Source organism: Cyprinus carpio, chromosome A2 (genome assembly GCF_018340385.1).
Source record: "Cyprinus carpio isolate SPL01 chromosome A2, ASM1834038v1, whole genome shotgun sequence".
NCBI classification, from domain to species: Eukaryota; Metazoa; Chordata; class Actinopteri; order Cypriniformes; family Cyprinidae; genus Cyprinus; species Cyprinus carpio.
In genome coordinates this window covers 7505958-7526840 of record NC_056573.1, presented here as the reverse complement: position 1 = coordinate 7526840, position 20883 = coordinate 7505958, and the positions used below count along the sequence as shown (strand labels likewise).

Genomic DNA, 20883 nt, shown 5'->3' with positions numbered 1-20883 from the left:
GAATGTACAGGAAACCTGGTTTACAGATTGTTAATATTACATCCCAAGTGGAGTTATTGATGTTTCTCATTTGTCTCTCTAGTTTTTGAGTGCATCATGAATCAGCCTCTCCTCTATCCTGTGTATCCTTTTATCGAAGTATTAATATTAGTGGAACTGGCCTGCAATAAGCCTGAAAATGAAATGTGGTCAGGAGGGTAGAGAAAAATAAGTGAGCCTATTGATATAGGAAGGGAAAGTTATTGACTTTCACCATAGTAGGCCTTATGATTATGCTTGAGTTGAGTGCAAGGCCAATTTAAAAAAAAAAAAAATGTTATGTTAGTTATTCTGAGCACTAGAAGGCAGCTGTGTTGCCATGGCAATAAATTGAGTGTAGTATGAAGATCTGAGAGAACATTTTATCCTTGCCAATATATAACCATCACATCAGGAATGGTTGCACAGTTATGTATTTAACCATCTAACAGAGAACATTCTCAGAACTTTGGCTTATATTCCGGCAAGGATCTCTAAAATTTACAAACGTCCTGCCAGTAACATTAATATAACGTTTGTTCAAAGTTATCTGGTTTTAATAATATTTTTAAAACAACAGAACAAAAACATTATGCATCGTTTATGGAACTGTTTTTGAGAGGTGTTTTAGTTGGATGCTCTTGTAACTTTTTTTTTTTTAAATACTACTACTGGTTTCAAATGTTCAGGGAACATATCAAAAGTAAGATTCCCGTAATGTTTGTAAAATGATAACAGGAGTGTTTGCACATTCATATAACTAAGAAAAAATAACATGTTTAGAACACTCAGAAAATTTAGAAATATTATTTTCATAACTTAATGGGAATGTTAGAAAAACACTCTTAGGTCATATTTTTGTTAGCTGGGTATGTGTTTGTGTGGGTATGTTTGTCGACCGTCTGTGCTCTTCCCATGTGTACTGCTTCTGGTTTCTCTCCTTTTTTCTCTTCATCTCTGTAATTTGCAGTTTATTGAGGCAGCAGTGATTTTGACAATCACAAAATCAGAATTTATATCATACATTCCCATCCACAGTCCCAGCATCAGCTTCTCTCTTTTTTCCACACCAATACCTTCATGCCCTTGAAATCCAGCACGTTATTTAAACACTGTCATGAGCATTCAGTAGCCGCTGTAGGTAGCTGTATGAAAGTGGATGACATCTATTTTAAAATGCCACATCAAATATTCCTGCAGACTGTGTCTGTCATCAATCCCACCATTTACCGAAATCCACAGAGTAATTCGTCACTCCAAAAACAACTAGAGGGAGTCCATTAGGCAGAAGCTGGCCCTTGGCAGTTTCTATGACGACGGACCGGTTACCTTTACTGGCTGCAGCAAGAGCAGCAAAAACTGCCTGTCCTCACGGTCAGTGTGTGCTTGTGTTCAGTGGATTGGTTTGCAATCACAGAAATAACTTACATTTAAAATGTGTTAACATTAAAAAACTGGTTAAATTTTAATAATATTTCACAATATTACTGTTTTTTTACAGTATTTGTTATTAAATAAATGCAGTCTTCGATTATTAGAGACTTCTTTTAACAAAAAATAAATAAATCACAATTATGGTTTTGGGTTAGGCTTTTGACAAATAATGTAGCTACTGGTAAAAAGAAAAAAAAGTGAAATATATTCAGCAGATAATATTTTTGGTGTTGTCCCATTAACCACTAAATTACGAAGCACCATTTGTCCTGTGCGTTTCACCATGAGGCACTTCAGTCTTTGTGGACTGGGCTTGTAATCGTCTCACTGTATCATTGCATACCAAATGTATAATTTGCTCTCAGCTTATTATTCATGGTAACTTGAGCAGTCAACCACATTTCTCACTCGACATCTGAGTGTACTTTGTTTTAACGGTTTGATCAAACAAATGTTTGACAGGAAAATGAAAAAGAAAATCTTACTTTGTGGCTATTTTAGTCTGCTGTGCTTATTGTTTAATGTTTGGAACCCTTTGAGAAGGAAGAAAAAGAGTCTGTTAACTTGACACATTTTCTCAAGAATAACATGGGGAGGGAATTTAGACATTGCTGATGTGGAGAAGCAAAGATGTGTAGAGTGAAAATATCAGCAGTTAATCTGCAAAATATTCTTTCGGCATAAATCTGCTCCTTAAGAGATCAGTGTCTATAGTCACTTATAATTGTCATATATACATTTACCCTATATATATATATATATATATATATATATATATATATATATATATATGTGTATGTCTATATATATATACATATATATGTATGTATATATGTGTGTGTATATATATGTATATATATACACACACACACACACATATATATACATATTATATATATATATCTATATATATATATATCATATACACCAGGGGTGTGAAAAATTGTTCTTGATTTCTTATTTTTTGCATGTTTGTCACACTTTAATGTTTCAGATCATCAAACAAATTTAAATATTAGTAAAAGATAACACTAGTGAACACGACATGCAGTTTTTAAATGAAGGTTTTTATTATTAAGGGAAAACAAAATCCAAAACTACATGGCCCTGTGTGAAAAAGTGTTTGCCCCCTAAACCTAATAACTGGTTGGGCCACCCTTAGCAGCAACAACTGCAATCAAGTGTTTGCTATAACTTGCAATGAGTCTGTTACAGCGCTGTGGAGGAATTTTGGTCCACTCATCTATGTAGAATTGTTGTAATTCAGCCACATTGCAGGGTTTTCCGAGCATGAACCCGCCTTTTTAAGCTCATGCCACAGCATCTCAATAGGATTCAGGTCAGGACTTTGACTAGGCCACTCCAAAGTCTTCATTTTGTTTTTCTTCAGCCATTCAGAGGTGGACTTGCTGGTGTGTTTTGGATCACTGTCCTGCTGCAGAACCCAAGTTTGCTTCAGCTTGAGGTCACGAACAGGTGGCCGGACATTCTCCTTCAGGATTTTTTGGTAAACAGCAGAATTAATGGTTCCATTTATCACAGCAAGTCTTCCAGGTCCTGAAGCAGCAAAACATTCCCAGACCATCACACTACCTCCACCACATTTTACTGTTGGTATGATGTTCTTATTCTGAAATGCGGTGTTTATTTTACGCCAGACGTAATGGGACACACAAATTCCAAAAAGTTCAACTTTTGTCTTGTCAGTCCACAGAGTATTTTCCCAAAAGTCTTGAGGATCATCGAGATGTTTTCTGTTGGCAAAACTGAGACGAGCCTTTATTGTTCTTTTGCTCAGCAGTGGTTTTCGTCTTGGAACTCTGCCATGCAGACCATTTTTGCCCAGTCTCTTTCTTATGGTGGAGTCATGAACACTGACCTTAACTGAGGCAAGTGAGGCCTGCAGTTCCTTGGTTGTTGTTGTGGGGTCTTTTGTGACCTCTTGGATGAGTCGTTGCTGTGCTCTTGGGGTAATTTTGGTTGGCCAGCCACTCCTGAGAAGGTTCTCCACTGTTCCATGTTTTTGCCATTTGTGAATTATGGCTCTCACTGTGGTTCGCTGGAGTCCCAAAGCTTTAGAAATGGCTTTATAACCTTTTCCAGACTGATATGTCTCAGTTACTTTCTTTCTCATTTGTTTCTGAATTTCTTTGGCTCTCGGCATGATGTCTAGCGTTTGAGGATCTTTTGGTCTACTTCACTTTGTCAGGCAGGTCCTATTTAATAGATTTCTTGATTGCGAACAGGTGTGGCAGTAATCAGGCCTGTGTGTGGCTAGAGAAACTGAACTCAGCTGTGATAAACCACAGTTTTAACAGGGGGGCAAACACTTCTTCACACAGGGCCATGTAGTTTTGGATTTTGTTTTCTCTTAATAATAAAACCCTTCATTTAAAAACTGCATGTTGTGTTCACTTGTGTTATCTTTGAATAATATTTAAATTTGTTTGGTGATCTGAAACATTAAAGTGTGACAAATATGCAAAAAAATAAAATAAAATTAAATTAAATTAAATTTATGCATTTAGCAGACGCTTTTATCCAAAGCGACTTACAGTGCATTCAGACTATCAATTTTTACCTATCATGTGTTCTCGGGGAATCAAACCCCCAACCTTGCGCTTGTTAATGCAATGCTCTACCACTTGAGCTACAGGAACACTGTAGAAATCAAATAAGAAATCAGGAAGGGGGCCAACACTTTTTCACACCACTATACAGTATATATATATATATATATATATATTGTATATATATATATAAAAAAAAATACAAATAATTATAATAAAAAAAACATTCATCGTAAATAAATAAATTTCATTAAAAAACAGTAAGAAAATAAATTCCATTCATTGTAATTAACAAAATGGGGTGCATTAAACAATAAATTACATTACATCAAGGTTTTCTAAACTGGGGTTCATACTGCAGGCCCAGGGGTTCGTGAGTTTAATGAAAATATTATAATTCATTAAATCATAAAAATGTAAAAATAAATAAATCATTTTATAATTACATCAATCAATACAAAAAACTTACTAACAAAATTAAATATTTTATTTGTTTACCTGCATGTCATGTGTACATTAACCAATGTCAGAGAACCATGATCATTCAAACGTGATTTAATTATTAAAATATTTAATTTTAAATCTCAGGAGTACTTCAAGTAAATATATTAGGGGAAAGAGGTTCAGATGACAAAAAAGGTTGGGAATGCCTGCATTACAAGTACATAAACCAAACACCCAGCACAGGGCAAGAACAAGACCACTGTTACCAACCCCTCTAACCACAAAAGGAGAAAGTTTGCCACATTTTGACTGGATCTTGGTGGACTAACATAAGCAAACTGTCCAAAGCCATCAGATACAAATCCTAGGACAACAACCAGACACCTCGTAGAGGGCAAGAAGAAGACCTCTGGTACCAAGCCTGGGAAGGACAGGACTTCTCATTGGTCAAAATGAAGTTTCTGCCCTTCACCCACGTACAGACTGATTCCCAAGGTTCTGCTCTGTGACTGCCATAAAAATTCCTTATTTCTGAGCCTCTGGCCTGTGAGGGAAAAGGCAATGATGGCTACCAAGTCCTGAGTCTCCAGCTTTTGAAGAAGCAACAGATACAACCACGTTCTGAGCCTCCAGCCTGTGAGGAAAGAGATACTCTATGTTCAGACTTCAGAATCTTCGTCCAGCGAGACAACAACAGATGCAGTATATGCTGAGTCTCCATCCTAGAGAGACAAAGCGGATCGACCAAGACCTTGAGAAGCAAAAGACACACAGATATTTGCAACAGGGTTAAGCTCCGGCGAGCAAACCTTCACTTCAAGGTACTTTTGCTTGCGTGTTCCAGGCAAGGACCTTCTGCACCTACTCCAGGGCCACATCTGTGTGTTCCAGCTTTTATTACCCTTTGGTGCTCCTGGAGATCAGCATCCTATAGCGCTCCATGTTCAAGGCTGTCGAAACGGATTCCTGCTCTTTTCCTCACTGCATTGCTACCAGCACAACCAGTGGAAGTCACTGCTCACTCGAACACAGAGAACATGAATATCACTTATCCAAACCTCTTCCAGAGACCATGGCATTGTTGTAGATTATCAGTATATGATTTTTCTAATTTTCTATGTTAAATATTATATAGTTGGTTGCAGTTGATAACAAATAATCTTCACATATTTGTTTGATGCATAAGGTTCTTCACCTTATTTGTTTCAGAGTAGCAACAGTTTATCTTTCCAGATAACATAGCTCTGACATTACAACTTAATTACTTGCATTTTATACATTTTATGCACTTTATTCCTTTTCCATTCATGGTATTCATTTAGTAGTTGTTGATTACTCTTGCCTATCTTTTGTTAATAACATTTATTTTATTACACTTATGCCTTCCTTGTGTTGATGATACAGAAAGAGGTTCTACAAGTTAGATATCCCACCAATCTTTCTTATCAGATGTTCTCATAACCGCATGTGATCACTACCCATCAATACACTATTCACTACTAAGCAAATTCACTACATAAGAAATAGCGTGAATTTGTGCATTCTAATCTATTTGAAATACAATTCCAAAGACATAGTCACAGATGGTTAAATAACCCATAATAATTAAAATAAAAATGTATGAGTTCATCAGTATGGATGCAATGTTGAAACGCTTCTTAAATCTGAAATGATTTTTTTGTAAATCCAGTGGTCAAATGCTGTGTAGCCACCTGACTATGACTTGTCTTTGTAGGCTATTTTAGAAAGGAATATTTAATAGATGAAAGAGGAATTAGGGAGAATCAATACATTATGAATAATTTACTGCTATTGTGTGAAATATATTTAATCCTGTAATCAATATAAAAGTAACTGTAGTGTGATTATGAGTATTTAAAAATATAAATTAATCCAATTACAAGTACTTCATTATTTAATCCTGATTACATGTAATCAGTTACTACCCATCTTTCTCTCTCTCTCCCTCTCTCTCTCTCTCTCTCTCTCTCTCTGTGTGTATATATATTTTTTGACAGTTTTGATGTCACGGTTCTGTACAGTTTTGGTACAGCAAGGAGAAAAACTAAACTTTTTTATTTTATTTTTTTTAGAAATTGCTCTTTCTTTAAATAAACACATTTATAATTAAAAATTTCTTAGGGATAAATATCTACCTTGGCTTATGCTCGGAGCCCAAACTTAAATTTAATTATTTTTTTATTATTATTTTTAAATACAGCAAGCAACACTCAACTTAAAAAAAATCAAACATGTAAATTGCACATAATGTAGTTTTAAAAATTAACTTCTAAATTATAAAAATTCTATTTGTTGTTGAAATATAGCATATTCATATACACAGTGCCTCTCATAACTCCTTTCATAACAGATTTATAATTAAAACATCACCAACAGGTAAAGTAAAATATAATTAGTATATAGTCTCATATTTTCCAAAATGCTCTTCTTTAGTCATCATTTATAGTAAACTAATGAGCTGTAAACTAATGACTTCCTGAGGTAAATGAAATGCTACGTGACATTTTGTTTACAAGCTGTTTTTTTTTTTTTACATATTTCCGTGGTTGAAACGCTGATTGAGTGATTACATGAGGCGTGAGATGTTCATTCATGTTTATTTCGCTTTAAAACTAGTAGTAAAGAGGAAGAGATTACAGTATCACGCTGCACTCTTAGAAGAGATCGAAACTTTAGAGTTCAAAAAAGAACTTTAAAGTGCAAATATGAACTTCTAGCTATCAAAAAGGTTCAAAGTTGAACTTAAAGGTTCTATAATGATCCACAGGTTATGTGGCAGTTATTTTTAGAATCTTTGTTGTGGTAAAAGGTTCATATTAGAACCTAGCATATTTAAGATTCTTTCATGAACCTTTTCTAAGATGTAGCTACTGTAAAGACTAGACTGAGTACAGTTAGAACACCATTTGCTTGTTACATTAGTAAATTATTAATTCACATACTCCATATTAATGTATTTACTCTTATTCCATTACTAATTGTTATGTCAGAAGCATGCCTCCATCAGTTTAACCAAAATGTTTAGGCCTTGAGTTGATACAATGTGTTTCGTCTGTACTCATGACCACCTCTCTAAATTGCACAATAACCTTTAGTGCACCATGTTGTTTTAAATTTTTAGAACACAAATAAAAAATCATGCTGTTTGAAGACATTTTATCCGATCGGTCGCTCCCATAGACTGTATAAAAACAGGTCACGCCTCATCAAAGAGCACCAAAACAGCATTCATTGTTTGAATTTCCTGAAAAAAAAGGACATAATTTAAAGATGAGACTTTCTTTCTTTCTATATATATATTATATATTTATATTACAAATATATATATTATATATTCATAATTTATTCTTATCATTTATTTATTAATTTATTTACTGTGTACTTATTTGGCCCAAGCAAAAAGTGCTGGGAATGCTATTGTTTTTATTTTTATTCATCTTTGTTCTACTATTGAACTGAATGTAAAGAACACTGTAAATGGGAGAATATGACATTTAAACAGAGGGACTCAGGGAATGAAAAGCAAATACATGACAAATAATTATGCCTGGTATAGGGCTAATTTTGTTTCTTTATATTTAATCTGTACTAAACATGAGTACAATTATTATTTTTAGCGCTACATACAGTAATATGCACATACATGTTTAGTACATGTATGTGTAGATGTAAACCTCTTAACAAAAAAAAATTAAGACTTCTTATAATATTATAATAAATCACAGAGTACAATTATTATTTTTAGCGCTTTCTCTTAATAAAAACATAAACCTCTTACCGTTGATCACTTACTTCATATTATGATATTTTATTGAATCACAAATCCATGGACTGGCCATGTTTGTTAGTGTGAAAGTTGCTGCTTTTCTGTGTCTTTTCTTGTATTGCATCTGCTTTTCAACAAGTTTCCTAGAAAGCTAAGCAAAGGAAAGTCCAATGAGCGTTAAAATTTAAGAGCATGCATTATTTTCCTGCACTACACTCCACAGCGTATATTCCATAGAATATTTCCCCATAGCATAAACCCTTAATTTTACAAGAGATACCACAGAACCAGTCTCTACCAATCTACAGGAGTAAACTCTGCCAGTGAAGACTTCATTTATAGACTTCAACTGAAGCCTATAGCCAATGTTTTCTTTGAATACCTTTAACCACAAAATTCTATTGCAAATGAAGAGAAAAGTTTTATGCACAGCTTTCTGTGGGAAGTGTGCATCACTGTGGTTCACAGACACTAAAAATAGAACTTTCACTCTTTCTTTCTCTTTTCAGTAAATTCTATCTGAAGTTTACTACGAAAAGAAGTTGATTCCTTTTTCTTAAACAACACTGATAGATTACTAATCAAAATGTATTCTTAAGAGTATCATTTAAGGGCCTTGTTGGGTATTCCACCCCACTGCAAATATCTACAATATCCATTTAGCAAACTACACAATATTAAAAATGACTGTGTGATTGTGTAAAATAGCAGTAAGCTGCATTGTTGCACATAAGTTATGAAAGTGAAACTTTCAAAATTATTTTTTTATGTCTCTCACATTGCATCTTTTCTGCCAAACCTTTTTTTTTTCAACATTTATTTTTATTTGTGCAACAACAAAGTCAGACTATACAAAATTTTGAATATACAATGAAAAGCGGCTAAATAAAAGACCCACAGCCAATGGCACATGAGTTACTGTATGTAAATACATTTTTTTTTAAATATTTATCTTTCCCATATTGCATGTATCTTTTCTGCCAAACATTTTTAAAATGCTTATTTCAAGCAAACAATCTTGGGTAACACTTTATAATAACTTGTATTAATAAATCATTAACAAACATTATATAATGCTTAATGGATCATTAGTTAATATATATTCAAAGAGTTAGAAACATGAGATAATGTGCTTGTTAATTTTTGCTAATAAACTTATTAAACATTTGATAATATTTAACAAATCATTATTTCATATAAGTCAAAATGCTTACAAATGTCATTAAACTTAAAAAAAAATCCATATGATCAAGTACTTATAGAAAATATACAAATGATTTTAACAGATGTTCTAAAATGATTAAAAGCTTATGTTAATGAACACTGTTGCTGCTATTGAAGTGTGATACAGGTAAGGTTAGGGACAGGTTTGGTGGTATGGCTAGGTTTAAGGGTTGGTTAAAAGGTCAACAGTGTACAGGGATCAATTCAATTATCATAAGGAAGCACGGTTTAATCTGTTTGTATGATATTGTATGATAAATTAACAATTATATTCTTTTAAAAACTGATTTGTTTTCTCCTGTTTATTTATGATTCAAGAAATATCCTGTTTAATGATATACTGAAGAGTAGTATACTAATGTGAGTGTTGAGGCAATAATATTTTTTTGCACTTAAATTACAATCTGTTATGTCTTTAGTTTAGTTTAGCTAAACTTAACCAGCCACTCTTTACACAAACCTTGTTACATTAGCTAAAAGTCCAATGCCCATAAAGATACTAAATGATTAGTAATCATTTATAAACATTTGCAAATGATGAATAGTTTCAACTTTAGATTGGCTACTTCAAAAACATGAACAAATGATAAATAAATGATAAGTAAAGTTGTGTGAATAGGGTAAATGCAGGTCGTTTGGGACACTTTTTGCCATTGAGATGACTGTTTATAAAGGTATTAATGATTATGAAACATTTATTAACATTTATAAATAATGAATAGTTTCTACTTTAGATTGGGTTCTGCAAAAACATGAACAAATAAATAATAGATTATTTGTTAAGATGTGTAAATAGAGGTCTACACAACAAACAAAAACCAACAAATGAAGATCATATGAACTGAAAATTTACTGACATTTGTAAGCATTTCAATTTACATTAAATAATCATATGTTAATCATCTTTTAATGTTTAGTAAGTTCATTAGTAAACATTAACAAGAACATATCATATTTCTAGCTATGTGAATATATATTAACTAATGATCGTTTAAGCATTATATAAAGTTTGTTAATGATTTATAAATGAAAGTTATTATACAGGGTTACCAAATCTTGAATATACAATGAAAAAAATAATAATAAAAAAAATCTTAAATTAAATAAAATCTCAAAGTAAACAAACAAACAAACAAAAAAAAATCAATCCTACAACAGGCTTCACAAAAAGATGAACCTAGAGAACAGCGCACTCTCACTACAGGCTTCAGAATGGGGTGAATCTACAGATGTGCTTTGTGAATGACAGCAGCTGCAGTGACAGGGACAGTGATGCAGAGGACAGCAGAACAGAGACCAGCTTGGACACCCCATTGTCACCTATGGTACCAACCCTAGATTTTTAGCGTATATTAAACAAAGTGCTTCTATATTTTGGAACTGTGATAAAAAAATAATGTGATTTAATTCCCTGTTTTAAATTTTTTTTTTTTTCCTGTCTCACCATAGAGTAAACAGAGCTCCTCTCTCTCTGACCGGGATACAGGAGAGGAAGACCTGGACTCAGAGGATTCAGAATTCTGGCGGCTACAGCGACGGCTGCAGGAGGAGGCCCGTGTGGCTCTGGCATTGGCCCGTCCCATGGCCCGCATGCAGGTGGAGGTGGAGAGACAGATTCAGCTACACCGCAGGTCCCCCGTGGCAGACCTGGTCAGTCAGACAACAGTCCAAGAATAGTGTTGCATTGTTTATCCCCCCTGCAGGCTGTAAGGGCCTTCACTTCATCTCAGAGCACTTGCTAATAAGAAAAACAAAAATCAATACATCCAACATCACTTAACTTTTTTGTGTTATAGTTACCACATCTGCCACACATCAGTGAGAGCCTAATGAAGAGGAATCTGAGGCCTGTGGACTTGAGGGACATGAGTCTTGGACAGTTACAGGTCATCACCAATGACCTTCACTCTCAGATACAAGGTAAAGGCAGCAGACAGAAATTATCCAATTAAGCATCCAGTTTGTGATTTCATTATTTTCGAAGTTTAAAATATATCTATCTATCTATCTATCTAATTATCTATCTGTGTGTACTTAAGTATACAAAAACAAAAAAAAAACATTGGAATAATGCTATGATAATAATGCAATAATGCAAATATAAATAATATCTTTATACATATACATATATATACACACACACACATATATATATATATATACACACACACATATATATACATATATATATATATACACATATACATATATATACACGCACACACACATGCAAGCAATATCAAACGGATTCGATATGGCTGTGATATGGCCGTAGGCACGAGGCTGCAGGCTGAGTGCTGTAGGTAATCACAGCATGCTGATATACAGCCATATCGCATGGCTACGAGTGTGATATTGCGTTTATACAACAGTTCGGTGAAACAAGTGTGTAAATAGAGTCTTTAAAAACCCTCTTTTGTGCAGAACTTCTTCCTTCCACCACGGATTCAAATTCAGCCCAAGCATTCGTTAAAAATTCGAAAACGTCATATAATGTTAAATAATAACATTTTTCACATTATATATAATACACACACACACATACATAACACATTAAATATTATTACCTGTATATATATGCAATATGCAAAATTGAGAGTTAAGACATTTATAATGTTACAAAACATTTATATTTCAAATAACTCCTGTTTCTATTCATTAAACAGTCCTGAAAAATATATTAGTTTCCATAAAAACTTACATAGCTATTATTTACAACATAATAAGAAATGTTCCTTGAAAAATGATTTCTGAAGGATCATGTGAAATTGAAGACTGGAGAAATTAATACAGAAAATTCAACTTTACCATTACAGGAAAAATGTAAAATATATACAGATATTTTACATTTAAATAATATTTCACAATATTGCTGTATTAACTCTATTTTTGATTAAGTAAAGCATAAAGCATGGTGAGCAAACTTTTTTCAAAAAGAAAACGCTTTGGTTACTTAATGTAACCTCAGTTCCCTGAGATAAGGGAACGAGCATTATGTATGGGAAAACTCCTTTCTGCTGAAGCCTGATTTGTTCGATAGAATCCACGCCTGCAGAGCGGGGATGTCTAAGTTATAGAAACTGGCAAAAGTGGACGGCGATAGATATGCCGCTGGACCACGCCCATGAGGAGGCCATTCCCCTTGTGGAGTGGGCTCGCACACCAATAGGGCATTCTAGTCTTTCTGATGCGTAAGCCAGAGCTATTGCATCAACAATCCAGCGAGAAAGTCTTTGCTTGGTAACCGGCAGACCCTTCTGGCGGCCTCTAAAGCAAACAAACAGTTGTTCAGACTGCCTAAACAGTTTAGAACGTTCCACATAGACTCTCAGCGGGGAGCGCCAATAGGGATATTAATTGCGCTCTAAGGGAGTAGAGAGCCCTTAGGAACATAGCCGTGTCTCGTTTTTAAAATGACCTTGCAGTCATTGAGTCCAAACTCAAGAAACGAGGCACTGACTGACAGCGCTTGTAAGTCACCCACACGCTTAACCGACGCCAAAGCAAGGATAAGGACCGTTTTAAGCGATAAGGGCCGCAAGTCAGCCGAACTGAGCGGCTCAAATGGGGGCCTTTTTAGGGCCCCTAGGACCATGGATAAGTCCCAACATGGCACAGTCTGAGGGCGAGGAGGATTCAGTTTCCTCGCGCCCTTCAGAAAATTTAACGACCAAGTCATTTCTGCCTATTGAATGGCCGGTGTCTGAATGGACCAGGACGTGGTGGCCATCGATGTCCGGAAGGAAGGACGCCCATCCTCACTCCTGTCTGAAACAGGCGAGTGGTCCTCCAGGGGGCCGCAGTTTCTATACAGCGACGGTCCACAATGACTGGAAATCTCTTCAACCACCAAGTGTGGGGCGGGACTCGGGCTTTTAGCCAAAATTGGAGGGGCTGCATGTAGAGCAGGCCCAGTGGAGTTACAGAGGCAACAGCGACCATGAGGCTGAGCAGCCTCTGAAAAACCCTCAGGGGGCGTATCGTCCCCGGTTTGAGGGAAGCCGTCAATCGCTGAATTGTCAAGGACCGATCCGGCGAGATCCATGCCCACATTAGGGCTGAGTCTAGAACCATTCCCAGAAAGACAGTTCGTCGTCTGGGCAACAACTGGCTTTTGCGTAGGTTGATGACCAACCCGAGGCACTCTGAGCAGCAGCTCTTTGTGAGCATTCAGTTCCTGTTTTGATCTGGCTAAAACCAGCCAATCGTCGAGGTAGTTCTATAGGCGGATTCCCATCTGCGAGGGGACAGAGCCACGTCTATGCACTTCGTAAAAGTGCATGGGGCCCGGGACAGTCCAACGGAAGGACTGCATACTGATAGGCCATTCCCTCGAATGTGAATCTCAAGAACGGTCTGTGACGGGGGGCTATGTGGATGTGAAAGTAAGCATCTTTCAAATCCATGGGCCCTATTTTAACGATCTAAACGCAAAGTGTAAAGCGCACGGCGCAGGTGCACTCAGGGCATGTCCAAATCCACTTTTGCCATTTTAACGACGGAAAAACGGTTGGCGCGCCCAGGCGCATGGTCTAAATGGGTTGTCCCTATTCTCTTAATGAGTAATGGGTGTTTTTTGGCCATAACGTGCAATAAACCAATTAGAGTCTCATCTTCGATTCCCTTTAAGAGCCAGTTGCGCTCGTGCCATGACGGATTTGCTATTTACATGGCGGAATTTGGCAAGCGCAAAGACAGAACGCGTCTCCGAGATGAAACGGTGCTGCTCGTTTGCAAGCGAATAGATAGCCTAATTCGGATACATGCGATGACTATCCATTATGATATGTAGGCATTTTTATATTTAATTAGCCTAAAAAAATTCTTATGCATTGCAATCCTTCAATTTTTAATATTTGGCATGTTTGTGTGCTGCTGTGCATCCCTGTGTTTAATAAGCAGCGTGTACACGCATTGTGGACCCCCCTATACTAACACGCTCTTTAAATAACAAAGAAAAAACATTGCGTCAGACTTTAGACCAGGTTTGAGTTGGTCTATGGCGCAGTCTATTTTCAGCTCCTTAAAATAGCAATGCGCCTGAACACACCTCTTTTTTAGACCAGCACGCCCATGGGCGCACAAATGGGCGCAAATGTAACTACGTGGAAGCAGTGCTTGCTCCTCCTCCCACACAACAATACATACAATCAACAGCACAGAAGTCCGAAAAACAACTCTAAACAACGCCCCTTAAGCGAACTGCAGCGAGTAGCCTCGTCGAATTGTTCCCGGAATGGCTGCCCAAGCCATGTAATGGGAAGCGAGAGGTTTTATTTTCTCGAATGAGAGCTCGCCTTGAGAAAGCGGGGAGTCTACGTTCGTATAACTGATTAAGAGAGGACGAGGAATTTTGCTCTTTAAAGCATGTGGGTCCCCTATCATAGCGGTAAAATATTCGGGCACGCGCTGCACCTGCAGGATGTGACCCGCTGAAAATGACACTCCGTTTCTCAGAGGTGTTCGAAGAGGTAAGAAAGTGAAGGCAAGCTGTTTTGGGGGGGGGGCGTTCTGGTCGAGGCGAGAACAGGGGCCCTCCTTTTCCTCTTTAGCGCCTCAGGACGGCTTTGGCAGCTCAGGGTCCAACACAACTCGTGGGCAGGGACCTTGACGCTTCAGGAAGGGGAAGCGTTTTGCCGTCCTGGATTGCTGTTTCAGCCCAGGCTCCGTCTTCCGCCAAGGCTGATGCTGCGCTGGCTTTGCAGGCTAAGCAGCGGGGTTCTTCTGGCAGCCTTTAGTCATGGGGCCAGCACATTCAGGGAGGAAGTGACGCAGCGTCTGCGACGTCTTCTGAGCCTCCGAAAGCTGTTCAGTGAACCTGTGAACAGCAGAGCCTAATAGCCCTTTTTGGCGAAACTGGCGATTCGAGAAAGGCCATTTTCTCAGCATCCCTGATCTCTGTCAGCGTTAGCTAGAGGTGGCGCTCAAGCACCACCAGGCTGGCCATGGTCTTGCCGATCGTGCTGTGGCCTTTGTGGCGCGCAGAGCGAGATCTGTTGCTGTGCGCAGCTCCTTTAAGTCTTCCTGGTGCTCTTGGCCAGACTCGTCCTTACTACGGAGGAGTTTGGCTTGAAACACCTGAAGGATCACCATTGTGTGAAGCACCGAACCAGCCTGTCCGGCTGCTGCATAAGCCCTGATGGCGATAGCCGAGGTGGTCCTACAGGGCTTAGATGGATGCGCTGCATGGCCCTTTAAGCCGGGGGCAGATGGTGGGCACCGATATGCGGCGATCGCTTCCTCCAGGGGTGGGGGGGTGGGCGTGAGAGTAGAGGGGTTCACCCGTGCCGAGTAGGGGGCTCGCCACGTCTTGGTGAGCTCGTCATGGACGGCTGGCAAGAATGGGGCTGGACGCTGGCGGGAGGATTGTTGGTGGGTCTCTGGCAGGAACCATTCATCCAATAAGCCATGGGCGGGCTCGTCCGGAGCCGACCACTCGAGGCCCAGATCCTCCACGGCTTTGCGAGGACGCTGATTAGCTTGGCTCCATTCCTCCGCCTCTGAACCCGCCAAGCAGGGGCTGCTTTGGGCTCCTCGCCAGAATTACCCCATTCCTCCGTTTCTGACGCCGCCAAGGAAACAGAGTCGTCTGATGTCATCTAATCGATTAACTAAACCAGACCACCCCCACCCGAAGATGAACACTGGTCCCCATGTCCCCAAGCACAAAACACACAAGAGTAACAGGGCCACCGGGAGCGCGGGGCATGCAGGCGCTGAGCCGACGTGACACTACCCGGGCCTGCTGGAAAAGATCTGCTGCCCCGCTGTTTTTCCTCTTAGGGGAGGAAAAAGATGGGAGGGCCTGGCGGGGTGAATCGCCTTGATGGAACAAGGTGACCCGCGAGTGTAGATGGGAAAGGGTCATGCTCTCTCAAAAAGAGATCGAGCCATCAGCGAGCGCAGCCTCTGTGTGGGCGCGGCCAAGGCAGGTGGGGCACTCGCTGTGCCCATCTTCATCGTGCAAGAGTCCCTTGCGCGAACCACACTCGCGGCGGGACATTTGAAGCAACGTGCGCTGAAATTTGCTCTAGGAAATTTGCTTTTACCCGGATGCCGGATGCCTGCAGTGATGCTTACGTCGCTGCTTTCGGCTTCTTCCACAGCAGTGAGCAGAACTGGAGCTTCTTCTGTGGCTTCTTCTTGCAGAAGAGTCAGCGAAGAGATGATCCTTATCACTGAAGGAGAATAATCTGATGAATGGCGCCACGGACTGTCTTATATAGCGGTCACCCCACCCCTTTTGGTGGGCTGGAGAACCATTGGTTTGTGCAGCTACACAAACGTGAACAAATCAGGATTCAGCAGAAAGGAAAAAAGGAGTTGTCCCATACATAACGAGAGTGAACGTTCAAAAGGGAACTTACCAGTCCTAAACTTTTGAAGAGTAGTGTATATGTTTTACACATGCCATCCATGTTCTTATGTTTACTTCTTTTTTATGTAGTTATATTATGCAACAACCAGAAAGACAAAACTCATTTTATTAGTAATGGCAATAACGAGGTTGATTTGACTTGTAATTGCATTGCAGGTCTGAATGAGGAACTGGTTCAGCTGTTGCTCATGCGAGATGAACTACACATGGAACAGGATGCCATGCTGGTAGATGTGGAGGATCTAACCAGGTTAGGCCGTGACCCATTTAAACGCAGCTTAAATTAGAGCTTGGGATGAGCTTGGGATGAGTACATGCAAAAAAATATTAATATTTTTTTGTTTATGTTTTTGAACAGGCATGCACATAGCCAGCAGAGGCACATGATGGAGAAGTCCCTAGCCAAAGCCAAAGCAGCTTGCCATGGTCGCTGTGGTTCTCCATTTTGAGTCAAACAGCACAGGGTCCAACCTCTTGTGTTTCACTATACAATGAAGCAGTGTACTCATGATAGATCCTTTTTATAGATGTGTGTTTCAAGCTTTGTGTGGATGTATGTTAATTATACATGCTGTAAGTGTTCATGCATGCCCACACCTTAGCTAAGGGTTACATGCTCCTGTTGATCCTTCATTATGTACTGTATAAATACAGAAAGAATCCTCAATCACTATAAGGCTGGATCTTTTCCCACGCAAAATATCTGCTGGCTTCATGATACTGAATAGACCTTAATAGGAAACATCACTAGTAGAAGGCTGGTTCACCAAAAATGTACTCACCCTCATGTCAAACCCTTAACATTAGACCCCAGCAACTTTTATTTTCGAAATATGTTATTTTCCACAGAGGAAGGAAATGCATCCAGGCATCTCTTTAACTCTCTAGCAACTAGTAAACTGCTTCTCTGTGCAGATTATTGCTGGATTCGCTTATTAACATTCCGCAATATCCCTCCTACGTTTACTCTAGTTTTACTCTGACGCAGTGTTTGCACTGGCTGACAGAGGTGGAATAGTTCGAAAATATTCTACTCAAGTAAAAGTACCATTACATCAATGAAATTTTACTTAAGTACAAGTAAAAGTACCAGTCAAAAAATTTACTCAAGTACAAGTAAAAATTAGCTTGTTTAAAATTTACTCAGAGTAAAGATTACTTAGTTACATTTTAACAGTGGGAGGTAGGCAAAAATGGAACCACAGGTGTCAAGCTCAGTTCATGGAGGGCCATAGCCCTGCACAGTTTAGATATAACCCTAATTAAACACATCTGCTCCAACTAATCTAATCGTATAAATATGTAGTCATGCTGATTTTTGGAAGAAAAAACCCACTCTTCGTGTTATACTGATTTACTATATGAAATGATATAAATATATACATTTTCTGCCCCTATAGCCCCTATTTTAAATGCATTTTAACAGACTGAATCAGGCAGTGAAAGAACACTCTAAATGCGCGCGCGCGCACTAGTCTAATCTACTAGACTTCACAGCACTCTGTAGGAGTTTTTGGTTTGGTTTTTGGCAAAATACTGATAATGTCAAATCACACACCGTTAAAACAACAATTACGATATTATCACAGATCGCACACCCTGCACCACTGTCTTTTTGGCTAATTTGTGCAAAACCTTTTGTTAAACTGTCAAAGCTTCATTTTGAACACCAATGCAACAATGTAAGTATTAACCTTACCTCTACACGCTTGCGAAGGGTTGATGTTGAGATTTTATAAGGTGCTAGTTTGGTCTCCCCAGCTAAACACAGTTTAGGCTACACTGCATAATAAAGCATAAATATAGCCATGGGGTTCAGTTCATTTCATTTCTTTCGGGTTCAACTTCAGCAGAATACTGCGGGGTTTCGTTTTTAACTGGGTCTGCACCATATAACGCCTGTCTCTCCGTCTGCATCTTTCTTGTGATTTTAGCGCCAATTTGCTCTCCTGACCATTATTTACTGAAGTAGTTTCCAGGGAGCGTTTTTTTTTTTTTTTTTTACTCAGTAATTAATGCGTTTTAAAATGTAGCGAAGTACAATACTTAAAACAAAATATACTTAAGTAAAAGTAAAATTACAGATTTTAAAATTACTTGAAAAAGTCGAAGTACACACAAAAAAAAGCTACTCAATTACAGTAACGCGAGTAAATGTAATTCGTTACTTTCCACCTCTGCTGGCTGATGTGCTGTACATGGAGTTTTCCTACCTAAAACATAAACAAAAGTGAATATTAGGGTGATGTTAATGTTATATTTGTTTGACACTGCCTGGTGTGGTGGTATTTGATTCTTGTGTTCATAATGAACTATTAACGTCAGTCTTTTAATAATGTCTATTTTATTTACTTTTTCATCCAAATGTGGCATTTCCTGTTTCACAGATGTAAGTGACAGCATGGCTGAAATGCTGTATATCTTTGTGCACAGAACTGTGAAAGGAAATTATGAACAAATAAATGACTTGAACAAATAAAAAACTCTTCTTAAAGGGATACTCCACCCCAAAACGAAAATTTTGTCATTAATCATTTACCCCCCCGTCATTCCAAACCGTAAAAGCTTTGTTCGTCTTCGGAACACAATTTAAGATATTTTGGATGAAAACCAGGAGGCCTGTGACTGCCCCATAGACTGCCAAATAAGTAACAGTGTCAAGGTCCATAAAAGATATGAAAGTCGTCTTCAGAATACTCCATCTGCCATCAGACGTGCAATCTGGGTTATATGAAGTCATGGGAACACTTTTTGTAAGCGAAGAAAACAGAAGAGCGCGGCTGATACAGAAGAGCATATGCAGCATACGGTGATATGGAGAGACACTGAGGAGACTGTTGACAAAGGAATTGTTGAATAAAGTCATTATTTTTGTTTTCTTCACTCACAAAAAGTGTTCCCGTCACTTCATATAACCCAGATTGCACGTCTGATGGCAGATGGAGTATTCTGAAGGAGACATTCATACCTTTTATGGACCTTGACACTGTAAACTTGGCAGTCTATGGGACAGCCACAGGCCTCCCGGTTTTCATCCAAAATATCTTAAATTGTGTTCTGAAGATGAACAAAGCTTTTAAGGGTTTGGAACGACATGGAGGATAAGTGATTAATAACAAAATTTTCATTTTGGGGTGGAGTATCCCTTTAAGTTCCAACTGTTTAGCAGAGTCACAAGATGACGCGCTCAACAACAAACAAGTGTCATTGTGGTCTGTATTAGGTCAGTCACACAAACGAAACCTGTTAAAATGAAAAATGCAATAAATAAAAATAACAGTGTGAAAAAAGTACCCGTCGTTCTTTGAGTTCGCTTATCTAATTTTTGTATCTAAGATCTCCACAGTGACTTTGTGAAAATAGCACTTTGTCATGAAGTATCGGCATATAGAATCTGAACTGAGAGTTGAGTAATTATATTCACTTCCTTTTTGTGGCCAGTCTGGCCAGATTACTCAAAACACTCCAGATCTCCACTGCACTCCCGCTCTCTCTGTTACCAAGAGTCCAGCACCACAATATTACATCATTTTTAGGAGATATGATGTGTCAGCTTCAGCAGATGATCACAAATAATGAGGAAAATAAAACAGTTAAGTTGTTTTTAGTGGGTATTCCACTCTTGTTGAACATTGTGGACTGTGTAACCAATAATATGTGAATGTATATTAAATGTAATAAAAAAAGGGAAAGAATGGATAAATACATATTACATAAAAATGAAAGTAATTAATGAATTACATTTCTATAAATGAAAAATTTATATAGGCTATTAATAATATTCACAATATTCATATTAATATATAATATTCATTTCTATAAATGAAAAACATGACACTGTGAAAGCTCGTTGTTTCATGCTTAAATCACTTCAAAGGAAATGTGACAATTCCACTTAAAATGTGACATTCTTTCAGATTAAAGGAACTTTCCAATTTAAAGCAAGTTAAACTCAATCAAAATGTTGATTTAAAAATACAATGAAAAGGATTATGACTTAATGTTGATTAAAAAGTACCTTAAAAATT

The 20883-nt window shown here is 38.0% G+C and overlaps 1 protein-coding gene across 1 annotated transcript; it reads left to right on the top strand.

Annotated features, from left to right (window-relative positions):
- The first annotated feature begins 1289 nt into the window (after positions 1–1289).
- Positions 1290–17522, top strand: LOC109073164 (schwannomin-interacting protein 1-like). Its single transcript, XM_042770988.1, has 6 exons — positions 1290–1392; positions 10682–10802; positions 10927–11127; positions 11274–11397; positions 17012–17105; positions 17214–17522. Exons 2-6 carry the CDS (start codon positions 10707–10709, stop codon positions 17302–17304), a joined length of 606 nt encoding a protein of 201 aa, XP_042626922.1. The 5' UTR covers positions 1290–1392; positions 10682–10706; the 3' UTR covers positions 17305–17522.
- Positions 17523–20883: the final 3361 nt, after the last annotated feature.

Coding starts and splice junctions, on each gene's coding strand:
- LOC109073164 (XM_042770988.1), top strand. CDS start 10,707: ATGTGCTTTGTGAATGACAGCAGCTGCAGTGACAGGGACAGTGATGCA. Junction 11,128..11,273: donor GGTCCCCCGTGGCAGACCTG/GTCAGTCAGACA, acceptor TTTGTGTTATAG/TTACCACATCTGCCACACAT. Junction 17,106..17,213: donor GATGTGGAGGATCTAACCAG/GTTAGGCCGTGA, acceptor GTTTTTGAACAG/GCATGCACATAGCCAGCAGA.